Here is a 12,384-nt window from a genome sequence, read left to right on the forward strand (position 1 = left end):
AACCATTTTGTAATTTCCTTGAGGGCAAATAGGTCACAGAGGTAAGATATCCGCTATTATAGTTTGACACTTACGTTTACCTGTCAGTTTATACGGGATATTGCACATTCGCTTTAACAAATTAAAAAGAATCTTTTTTTTATTGATTTTTACAACACTAGATCTACTTCTCAGCACTAAAGAACCGAGGCGGTACGATCAAACAGTGATGTGCAACATGGCGCGAAAACATGACGTAATGCCATGAAATACTCTGGGAAACTATACCGCCATGGGTGAAAGTTTTCCGGAATACTCCGGAAGTTCCGGATTTTCCATCTCGGCCGGGATCGTTTTTCCAAATCGTCTAAATCCGGGTCGAAATTCGGGGGGGGGGGGGGGGGGGTGTTGGTATTGTGTCATCAATCAACAAAGCTTGAAAAATCAGTCGATCGGCGACAAACACAATCGACTCTGTTTATCACATTTGCCGTTTGCAGCGCATCTCGCATATTGTCAATATGTAACGACAATTTTGATTGGCCCGCATAGGCGCTGTACTTCAATGAAAACAACTGTTACGTTTTTCATAAATTTTACATTCGCCGAAAAGTTCCCGTGCGTCAGAATTTGCACGGACTTTTGTCTGCAGCATGCATTTCTCGATTTCTTGCATGCAATTTTATCTTCAAACACCACGGACATATAGCCGCCTCGTATATTGCGAGTTATGTCTTATACGAGTATTGGTGGGTTAAAGTCTGGATAGGGACGAGTGGACCTCTCTGTATGCTCATCCGATCGGACGCGTGAATTTTACCTCGTAACTTTACCAAATGCAGAAATTACATCCCTAAAACTAACCTGGATTGACTGGAATTTACCCGCGAATCGTAAAGATATCAAAACGTCATACCAGTAATTTTCCATTCCACGAACACGTGCGACCTGTAGGCAAAAGTCTATAAAAACGATCGAATTTTCATACATTTATTTGTAAAATTTCAAACAGCGCGATCTTAAATATTTATTTATTTCTAAAAGTAAATAAATACTACATTCTATGGTCATAAAATTCAGACTTTTGACAAGAAAGTACAAAAAACAGAATTAAAAAATCTTAAATAATAAAAAAGCGGCAGCTATTTCAATACAGGAGTAAAACAATTTTTGGCAAACAGATTTCTGTGTAATGCGGCAGAATAGGTTACGGGTGATTTCAAAAAAAATGAAGACATTAGCATGACAGAAAGCTCAAAATTCAAATTCAGTCTTGGCTCTTAAATTATATGGGCTTGATATCTCCTGACATTGAAGTTTACAAAACTCATTGGGGCGAAATTGTACAAGCACACTGGAATTTTATTTTAACAGTTTTAATTAACTAGTTTTGTGTATTTTGACAACATAAGTATCAAATTTGAACACAGATAGTTTTATAGAAATCATACATATAACTCTTATTTTTTATTGTGTATGATGGTGTACATTTGAAAAAAGAAAATTTCATCAAATTATTGGATAAGACTGCAAAATGTTTTAAAAAAAATTGAATTTCCAGCATTTTAAACCAGCTTTTTTCTGTTCACACATGGAAAAGTTTAAGTGTTTTTTTTAAAAGATCAAAAGACAAGATCTTGCCTCTAAAATAAACATTGGGGTCAGTGAAATAACAATTGATCCTTTTTTTGTTATTCTATATGTATGTTACGTACCAAAATATGTCATACAAAAACAAACATAATTTTTCTCCAAATTTGTTACACTTGCAACACATTAAGGTAATGGATGTTTCCCAAATAAACATGAAATGTATTGGGTTTGTGGACAACAAATGCTTAGCATAATCATGTACATTGTAAATGTTTTAGAAAAGGGGTTTATAAACAATTTATTTTTACAAAATTAACAAAAACATTCGAAAATCAAAGTTGAATATGACAACATGTCAGTTAAGGAATATTACAATCTTTTGTTGTTTCTTGATGAACTGATCCATGTTTAATAATCATTTTTAGCCATTTTATAAATGTTTTGATAGTCTATTTAGTAAATGAGTAAAGTTAGTACCATATTTAGAAAGGTAGCATCGTGTTACACTTGCAACAAGTTCAAGAAACATAATATGACCAGGACTTGGCCTTTAGGAAGTGTTCAAGAAACTGCTTTCACTTCACTTTCTATTACAAAAAATGAACAGTTGAGAATGCAATTTGCTTGCTGAATATTTATTTTAGATTATTACTATTATGAAAATAAATTCACAGTACGATTACATCTGCTTATTAAAAATGCAATGCTTTTCGTATGACAAAAAAAGTTGATGTCTTGGTATGCCACATAATCTTAGCAAATTTAACAGTGAAGACCCTGATCAGATGGCTCTTTTAGAAGCTATCTGATGTGGGTCTAGTCACTTTTTGCATAATCATCAATATTTGCATGATAAGAAAATTGAAGGGTTTATAGTTTTAATAAAGAACAGTAGAAAATTTTAGAACAAACTGGGTAAAAAATTAACCACATGTAGGTCCATTTAATCTGGACTAACCTGTAGCAGCCATCTTGTCTATAGATAGAAAATCACAATAAATGCTTAACCCTTTTGATGCCTGATAACAAGCTCTTGCCCATTCATGGCCGGGAGCTATGGAAATGGGTTCTTCCAGTCGTCCGGCATGTGTCTGTGCATCTGTCTTTCCGTGTGTCTGTGCGCATGATGTTAATGCAATATCCCATGAACGGCTAGTTTGAATCTGACCAAACTTAGTGGACCAAACTTAGTGAATAGATTGCTTATAGAGAGAGGAAGGCTGTGATTGCATTTGTGGAAATTTTGTTAAAAGATCAGGGTCGCTGTTGCTAAACAATTTCTGCTGGCCTGTGCACTATTTGTCAATGTTAATTTCCTGAACAGCTTCTTGGATTTTCACCAGACTTTACCAGTGGACCTATATTGACATACTAATCCCTGTGCTGGCCAGTGATTTATCAGTGATGTGAACGCAATATCTCTTGAACGGCTTCTTAGATCTTCACCAGACTTTACCAATGGATCTATATTGAAGATGTCTCGGATGAATTTGCCTACATGGAGAAATTCTGCGCATACAGTACTTATGACCTGTGCTGGCCGCTGATTGGTCAGTGTTGTTAATATTGTATCTCCTGAATGACTGATTGGATTTACAGCTGAGTTTACCAGGAGCTCTATGGAGAAACTCCATGCATATAAGATGTGCTGGCCTGTGATTGGCTGATGTTGCTGTTGGATTTTTACCAGACTGTACCCTTATAGAAATGATATTAATTCATAGTTTTATTATGCCTGCCTGTTGAAAATAAAAAGTTTTTCACAATAACAAGAATTTAAAGGTCTGGTTTGTCACATGCTGTAAGCAAACAGTACAAAGTCTGATAGGACAGCTCTTTCGGGGCTGTCTGATCTGGGTCTGAGCTGTTTGCAAAAGCATCAGTATGTTTTCTTAGCAAGATAAGGATTACATGTTCACAATGTCAACAGTGAACAATGTCTGACACAATTCTGTCAATAAACATTAAGTTTAAACAAGTTTCTTTGAATTTATATTATTTTCTGTGAAGAACAAATACAGCTGTATGTAATAATTTGCAATTATTAATTTTATTGTTGCGAGTGTAACACTTTACCTACATTAAGCATTAACATGATAGTCAAATAAAGTACAGGTATTTGGCTTCCAAAGTTGCTTATTTTGAACAAGTATGCATTGCACTTTTATGCAAAACAATTAAAATTGCTTATTTAAATAAAATATTTGTTTCAGAATTCATAATGTTAATAAATGAAGGGTAAATTCACACATTTTATATAAAATTTAACTCAAAAATAAGTAATTCCATTAACATGAAGCCTCTACAACAATGAGAACGTAACTATTTTTAATTGAATGTACAGCTGTTCCAATGGAGATGTCACAGTTTTGCTTAAATCTGGTTAGAAATGTGTCCAGTTCACATGTCAAAATAGTGTTACACTTGCAACATCACTTATAATGGCATCATTAATCTACATGCTTTGATACATGATAATAAGTGTTGTGCATGATCTATGGTGTTGATGCTCCTGTGATAGATAAAGAAAGGTACATGTTATCTCACATTTGAAAAAAAATCTTGTCATTTTTAATCAAATGTTACACTTGCAACATATTTCAACTGACAATCTTTAATTCACTGTTATTATTGTATGAAAGCACTGATCTTTAAACTTCAGAATACTTTGTGTAGATAAAACCTTAGTCTGTGAAAAGTCATATACCGTATTTTCCCGTATTAACGCCCCCGGGGGCGTTACATTTTCCAAAGAGGGGGCGTTTATTTGAGGTAAAAAAATAAAAAATGAAAATTTTTACAAAACTTAAAAACATCGTTCAATCTAGCTGTAAAGTGTTTCTGTGTTGTTTAATCCCCCAAAACGTAATTATTTGGCATCCAATTTAATGCAGTGTGTCTTTTATGCATTTAAATACGGTACCTCGTGTATTCCATGTCTGGCTTTTTGACACGCTCGCGACACTACACATTACGTCATGACCCAAACAGCTGTGTACTCCGATAACATTTTCCTTAGTACATGCGGGTAGCTAATTGCGCAATACACAATGTCAATGGTTTGACACGCTGCTGTGCCTGCTTTTAAATTAAAAGTTCTTAAAACTGCCGAAGAAAAGGGTATATCGTAAACACATTGCTGCAAGTTTGTTTAAAGTCGGCAGGAAGCGTGTGCGCGAGTGGTGTAAAAACAAATCAAAAATGTATTTACCGTTTAATTTTCTGTTACATACCGTACTTAGTACAAATGTTTTGGACTTACGGTACATGGATTGTTTAAAAGTGTGTTTAATTTTTAATACATTGGACTTTAGTACTGTAAATTACTTATTATGTGGACTTATAAAAATGAGGTAGGTGATTTTTTCCCGTTCTTGTTGATTTTTTTCCCTCCAAAATGGGTGGGGGGCGTTAATTAGAGGGGGGGCCTTAATTCGGGAAAATACGGTACTTTTTCATTATCTTTGCTTCACAACAACTAATAAAATACAGTCTATTTTGAAAATGGAGGTTTTTAGTTGTAAAAAAATCCAATGGGTCATGTTACTTCGATGCACAAAATGAATGCATCAGATGTTGGTGTATTAGAGTACTATCCATATTTATATGCCTGAATGTCCAAGGCATCGGCAAAAACAAATATTTTGCATACTCAAATAGCATTTTCTTTACACAGTTACATTTAAAAACTTGTTTTTGTAAAAATGTCCCAAAAAAATGTTACACTTGCAACAAATTTAGCCACATTTCCCTTCGTTAAATTTGATTAACAGCATATATCATCATGAAACTTGCTACACACATTTTGGTCATAGAGACGCATATTACAACATAAAATTTATGTTAAGAATCCTTTTATTTGTCTTTTTAAGTAAGTTTATTTGATTTGCCTCATTTTTTTTGAAATCACCCTTACGTGACCTCGTGAACGTAAATAGAAATATGGTTTTGAAATAAAGCAGTATGATGTCGCTGTGGTTTTAAATAAGTTTGATTAGTAAATGAATATGCGTAGATGTATTTTTGACACGACACTATGTGAGATATTCTTCTCAAACAATAATGTAAAAAAAATTAGGGAAAATAGGTCACTTATCGTTTGACACATTTACCTGTCAGTTTATACGGGATATTGCACATTCGCTTTTAAAAAAATTAAAGAAGATACTTTTTTTACTGTTTTAAAGAACCGATGCGGTACGATCAGACAGTGATGTGTCACATGGCGCGAAAACATGACGTAATGCCCAGAGGTCGCGAAAGCCGTCGGACCGTCGGACATTTCCGGTAAATTTTGATCCGGTCCGGCGTGATATATCAAGTTCACAAGACCGAGTGTCCGATAAAAATTGCAGGTCAATATCATAAAATAAGAAGAAAGTCCTCCGCGATTTCGAGAAAGTTTGACTTTCATCATTAAATTGTAACATGGAATCCCGAGAAATTGATGTCAAACTATATTTTAGTAAGCGCTTGTTTCATTGGTACTAAAAATAGAAACAGTGGAAACCCCTCACGACAATTCTAAGAACGTGCGTTATCATTGGATGCTTACTACGCGCTGATGGTACTCGATTTTTATACGCGGGAACCAGAGGGGAATTTCCAGAAATTCCGGGTCATCTTTCTCTTTATATGTCAACATCAACGTGACTCGGTGCAAACAATAGACTTGTGGGGGAAAAGACAGCGATGATATAGCAAATGAATATGAATAAAATCTGTAAAAAGATCCTTTGGAAGCAAAGAATGCAACCAAGAAGAATAACAGCAGACTCGTTTTGACCGAGTCTGTTCGCGAGAGGACATCTCTCACGCGCCTCCCAAGCAACGGCTTAAGCGGGACTCTTAATCTATTACACAAATGTTGGACTCCATGGTCCAAAAGGACCAGAAAATATAACAACACTGAATCCAAGTACAGGGAGACTTTTTACAGCCTGAAAACTTAATGTCTGAAATCTGTTTCAGTTAATATGTGGAAATAAACTAAAAGGATGTAGATTCGTGTAATGCTGTCTATATAGTTTAAGACTATGTATAAATACCAGTTTTAAAGATCAGATACCAAATTTATTAAAAAGAATTCGGTCTGGTAAAATATTATCCGGTCCTGTAAAAAAATCATGTTTACCAGACCGACTGTCCTGTGAATATTCAGGGTCTTTCGTGAACACTGAATGCCATGACAATCTCGGGCAACTTTGATCTCCACTTCAGATGCCATGATACCGACACACTTCTTTTAGTTCTTTAAGGGGGTTTTAACTGATGACGAAAACAAGGCCAGTTCTTATTTTATCAACAGAATATTTACCGATAATTGTTAATGTTTTTTTCCGCTTTGAACAGGGGTGGGTTGATGATAATTTTTTTTCGGGATTTTCGAATCCAAAGCAATCTAGATCAGATAGGATACAAGAAAAATAATTAACAGCTGCATACTGATAAAAGGAAGCTAGATTCCTGTTTGTTTTATATTTAATGTTCGTCCCGGCAGTGCAGGACCGAATGTCCGGCCATTTTTGGCAACTTCCGTGATGTCTGGATTTTATTATACACACCTTGTAAAGAGTTCCAATTATAAAACAAGCGTCAACCACGGAAAAGTCACTTTAATAAAAAAATATTGCAGTGATGATTACTCGATCCCGTTACGTACCGAAATTTACTTCAACTGTTTGTTTTAAAACATCATTTTAGACGACCGTTTATATAACTATTCGCTCACGTTTTTCATGACTTTCACGTGCGCCTAAAAGTTTCCGCGTCAAAGTTTGCACAGACTTGCACACGCATGTCTTGATTTCTACGGTTTGCACGCTTTTTATCTCCAAAGTATCAATCTTTCCACGAGGAACAGGAGGAAGATAAAGATTTCTTTCGGGGATTAACACGCCGTAATTAGGGCTGCACGGGATAGTGCCTGAAAAATAATGTTTTTACCGCCAGCGTACAATACTTAGGACTTAGAAAGCAAACATGGTAACAAATGGAGATGGGCTTGGCTATCTGAATGTGACATTGATGGTGATCGATGGGTCTTTGGCTACGAAAACCGGATATTGCAGGGTCTGCATTTTGTGAATGTTTGTGCCAGAACATTAAAATATGGTGTCATGAAAAAACAAAAATGTTGCTAGAATTTTCAGGTAGTTTCAGTCTGAATCTTACAAAAATATGTTGAGGGTATATTGTTGAAACAAGTCCTTGACTTAGAAAAGTTGCTGTTAACTGAAAATCATGCATTTTGTGCAATATAATAAGTAAATTTTTGGCACACATATAAGGGTAGAATAGGGCTGTTCTAAGCGTTCAAAATCACTAATTCTCAGAAGCTTCTGGGGGCCTTTGCCCCCCTGGCCCCCTACCAGGGCTTTGCCCTGGACCCACCGGGGGCCCTAGCGGCCCCCAAGCCCCCAGCAAATTTTTCAGGATTTTCAATATTCCATACTTTCACCCTTGTACCGCTTTGATCTCCACTTCTGATGTCATGATACCGACACACTTCTTTTAGCTCTTTGAGGGGTTGTTAATTGATGATGAAAACAAGGCCAATTACTTTTTTTATCAACAGAATAATTACTGATAATAGTTAACATTTTTTTTCGCTTTCAACACGGGTGAGTGGGGGATGTTACCCGATGACGATTATTGTGTCCATATTTTTGGGACACTTCAAAATAATTATTTTTCGGGAAATAAGTCTTGGGACAGTGAAAAAAATAATTATTTTATGCTGTCCCAAGACTTCGGGAAAATACGGTAGAAATTACGATGGTTTTAATTTCTTTAACTCAGTTTCAATCTGCTGTAAATATGCATTTAATGATGATATTTCACACAGTATGCACCGATTGATGACGTTTTCACATAGTGCGTGGACTGTTTGATTTTTATTACACAACACGGTAACTGCCAGTATGCGCACACACGATACTTGATGGAAAAACCATGTTTTGTACTACACATGCTTACCGGTAGTGTTCTGGAGGACAGAGCCTTGCTTCTGCCCAAAACGGTTGAAAAAAATTGTGACTTAAGTTGATAAATTGCACGTCGGAATTTTTTGTACTCGCAAAAATTTGCAAGTGAAAGAATGTTAAATTCTAACCCTAAAATGTTCACCACATTGAGACGATGTGCAGAGCACATGTTCTGGATGGCTAGCTACAAGGTCAAGGTCACACATTGAGGTCAAAGGTCATACATTCGGGCGTATATTGCTCCGCATTGCAGTGCTCTTGTTTCTAAAATTACGGCTTTTCCTTATTTTAATAAATTGGCCATAGTGTAATTGGCCAGTACTGTAAATTAAGATATTGTTCGTCAGAAGATGTCCCTCTCCTAGCTGTGTAGGAAGAGAGATGATCTACAGAGCCTGATCCTAAGGTGAGGGTAATATTGTCTGAGGTGATTGATGAAAAAGTGTCTAAAAGCATTCGTCCTGCACATGTGATTAATTTTGATTGGTAGTTATTTGTGGAGAACAGGTTAGTTTTGGTACAGAATTCAGGAACACTGGTTTAAAGTTAACTGCCTGCCGTTTAGTGATGCTTAATTGGTCCATTTTCATGATCAGTCATGAAAATAATTGGACAGGGATTTTCAATCAGTTTTCGATAATTAATCAATGTGAAATAAAAATATATGTAACAATTACTGTAAATCACTTTATATTCGTGTGATCTTTATTTCACGGATTCCCGCACCCTGAATTATTTCGTGAATTTATGAATTTCGCGAATTTATGAATTCGCGACGGGAGGGTCAGAAATTTAAATTCGCGAAGGTTCTTATCTTATATTAGCGAAATTCCAATTCCGGAAGTGGTGATTACATTTATGCCAATTCTTCCGCACCTTACTGAATTTATGCACGCCAACGCCTTGTTAAATACATGGTCTGTTATGGTTATTTCGTATTAGTAATCAGTTACTTTATTCAGACAAATAGCTTTTGTTCTACTGAAATTGATTGAAAAGAGCCTTTTAATATTTTATTCAATTTACGGGCGATTATTCTTATTACATTTAATAGCTGATAAAATGTTTAAAGTTTGTTACAGTCATTTCATGAATAATTGTAACGTACAAGTGTATAATACGATGGTGTGATAAATTGTCCGCTAATCCCTATTGTTATCTAAACGAAATGTGTAAAAAGATTCAGGTTTGTAGAGAAGATAAAGAATGATATGGATCATCCCCTCAGACAACACGCGCTGTGCCTGTTTGACACAAAGTGCATCCATAACCTGTTGAAAAAAACTAAGTTATGTTATATAGTACATCCCTGCCAGCTACATGTACATGTAAGTCCAACCTATAGACCTTAGCGTAAATTCTGCCTTTAAGAAGTATATTCTACATGAAATCGAGGATTTTTATTATACTTATTCATAATATATTGAAATAATTTGAAGTTCATTCAATAAACATCATGTACAGGCGGCTATTATTCATTGCTGAACTTGAGCGTATTTCGGACATTTTTATGCCCCCCGAAGGGAGGCATATAGTTTTTTAACCGTCTGTCTGTCTGTCGGTCTGTCGGTCTGTCAGTCTGTCGGTCTGTCCGCAATTTTCGTGTCCGGTCCATATCTTTGTCATCGATGGATGGATTTTCAAATAACTTGGCATGAATGTGTACCACAGTAAGACGACGTGCAGTGCGCAAGACCCAGGTCTGTAGCTCAAAGGTCAAGGTCACACTTAGACAGTAAAGGATAGTGCGTTGATGGGCGTGTCCGGTCCATATCTTTGTCATCGATGGATGGATGGATTTTCAAATAACTTGGCATGAATGTGTACCACAGTAAGACGACGTGTCTCACGCAAGACCCAGGTCCGTAGCTCAAAGGTCAAGGTCACACTTAGACGTTAAAGATCATTTTTCATGATAGTGCATTGATGGGCATGTCCGGTCCATATCTTTGTCATTCATGCATGGATTTTAAAATAACTATGCATGAATGTGTGACACAGTAAGACGATGTGTCGCGCGCAAGACCCAGCTCCGTAGGTCAAAGGTCCTAAACTCGAACATCGGCCATAACTATTCATTCAAAGTGCCATCGGGGGCATGTGTCATCCTACGGAGACAGCTCTTGTTTTTGGATATGTCTGTATGTTATGGAAAGAAATTTACGTGGATTTATGAATTTGCGATGCACCCGATTCGCGAAAAAAAGCGAAAATTAAAACACCGCGAATAATACCGAATTTACAGTACTGCTTCTGGCAGCTATATGTATTTTATGAATAAATACATTTTCGTTGGTCTATGAAAAGCCATTATTAACATAGGTTTTCTAACGTAACTAGCACACCACAATCTGCAAAGCAAGATTAGTCTTGGTAGGAGGCCTCTTCATCCTGGTGCTGTTAGATTTATCTGATCTGTTGCCATTTAGAGAAACTTTACCACAACCAAAGGAGTAATTCAGAGAGGATAAACCAAGCAAGTTCTGCGTAGGAGCACGCTCCTTTAAGCCACAATCCATTACTCAAAAACTATAATCAATTGTCACCAAGTTTAGACATTTTGGATCAGAGCTCCAGATAAGCTGCGTATTTGCGTATTTACGCAATGCAGAAAACCCAATTGAATTCATATTACAGTGTGCGTACTGAAACGCAAGTTAAATTCCAAATACCCAGTTCGTAAAATACCGCTTGCATATCGCATTTTCCTTATTACTAGAACGGGTACGAGACTTTAACGCTTGATTTAACTGACTGGTTATACGTTACCGCAGAACAGGTTGCAATTATCGGAAAAATCACAGGACCATTCAGTCGGCTGACCGGTGTTATTTGGACGCTAAATTGTAAACAATTTTACACCGATAAAATGTAAAAGAGGTCGGAGAAAAAACGTTGCAGCACAAACAAACAAATTAGTGGGGTATTTTGCTGTTCAACAATGACAGTTATCTGTTTGTGACGATGTAGTGTCACCAATACTGGATGACATCTTTTGGGAGAATGCATATTGCGGTGACCACATCTTTCGGGATACTCAAGATGAACTGATCTCCGACTGCATTAAAAGTGAAAAAGAAAACAGCAGTGGAACATTCATTACAGTTTTAAATACATGTTTGTATCAAACATTGAAGGGCGCCATTAAAGTACTTAGGTACTTAGTAAATCCTGTCGAATGATATATACCATGTATACTGTAAGCAAAAATACTCATTTGTTAGTGCGAGATTGGTAAAATACCCAATTGGTTTTAGCAAATACCCAGTTACTTCTGAAAAGGCTGGGTAATGATATGCAAACAATTATTAAAAATAACACCAACACAAAATTGAAGGTACACTGAGGACATAATGCTTAAATTTAAAATAACTGATGATTTTCTTAAAAATGAAAAAATGATGAAAAAAGGCCTGCATTATTTCTTAATTTGTTTTTCTTTCAGGTTTCTTTTTTAGTTGCTTGTCAGTGTCTGTAGCTGTCACTACGGAGGAAGTGTACGAAAAGCAAAGTTAGTGTTTTATATCTGTTGCATAATTCTATTAAATATATTGTGTCCCATGTTCTGTATTACATTGACCATATATATATAGAGAGAGAAACATATATTGTAAAACTTCTAAACTATACTCTTAAACTTGAACTCGGCGATATATGACCATTTTGTGTCGATTCGCTGTAAAACCCAACTCACTCACTTAAACTTGAGCCAAAGCAGTGCTTAACCTGCAGTCAAGACATTGGTCATTTTGAGTCAGTTATAATATATAAATAATGACAATAGTTATATCTTTTTGCAAACACCCCTGCCTGCTCCTTGCGGCTA

General features: G+C 36.1%; 1 protein-coding gene across 1 annotated transcript in view; it reads left to right on the forward strand.

Annotated features, from left to right (window-relative positions):
* Positions 1-12,384, forward strand: part of LOC128548891 (uncharacterized) — a 123,782-nt gene that overhangs the window by 32,379 nt on the left and 79,019 nt on the right. Inside the window, exon 3 of the mRNA XM_053524439.1 lies at positions 12,004-12,069. Coding sequence (XP_053380414.1) covers positions 12,004-12,069 — 66 coding nt within the window. The remainder of the gene's footprint in view (positions 1-12,003; positions 12,070-12,384) is intronic.

This window comes from Mercenaria mercenaria, chromosome 2, assembly GCF_021730395.1.
Source record: "Mercenaria mercenaria strain notata chromosome 2, MADL_Memer_1, whole genome shotgun sequence".
In the NCBI taxonomy this organism is placed as follows: domain Eukaryota; kingdom Metazoa; phylum Mollusca; class Bivalvia; order Venerida; family Veneridae; genus Mercenaria; species Mercenaria mercenaria.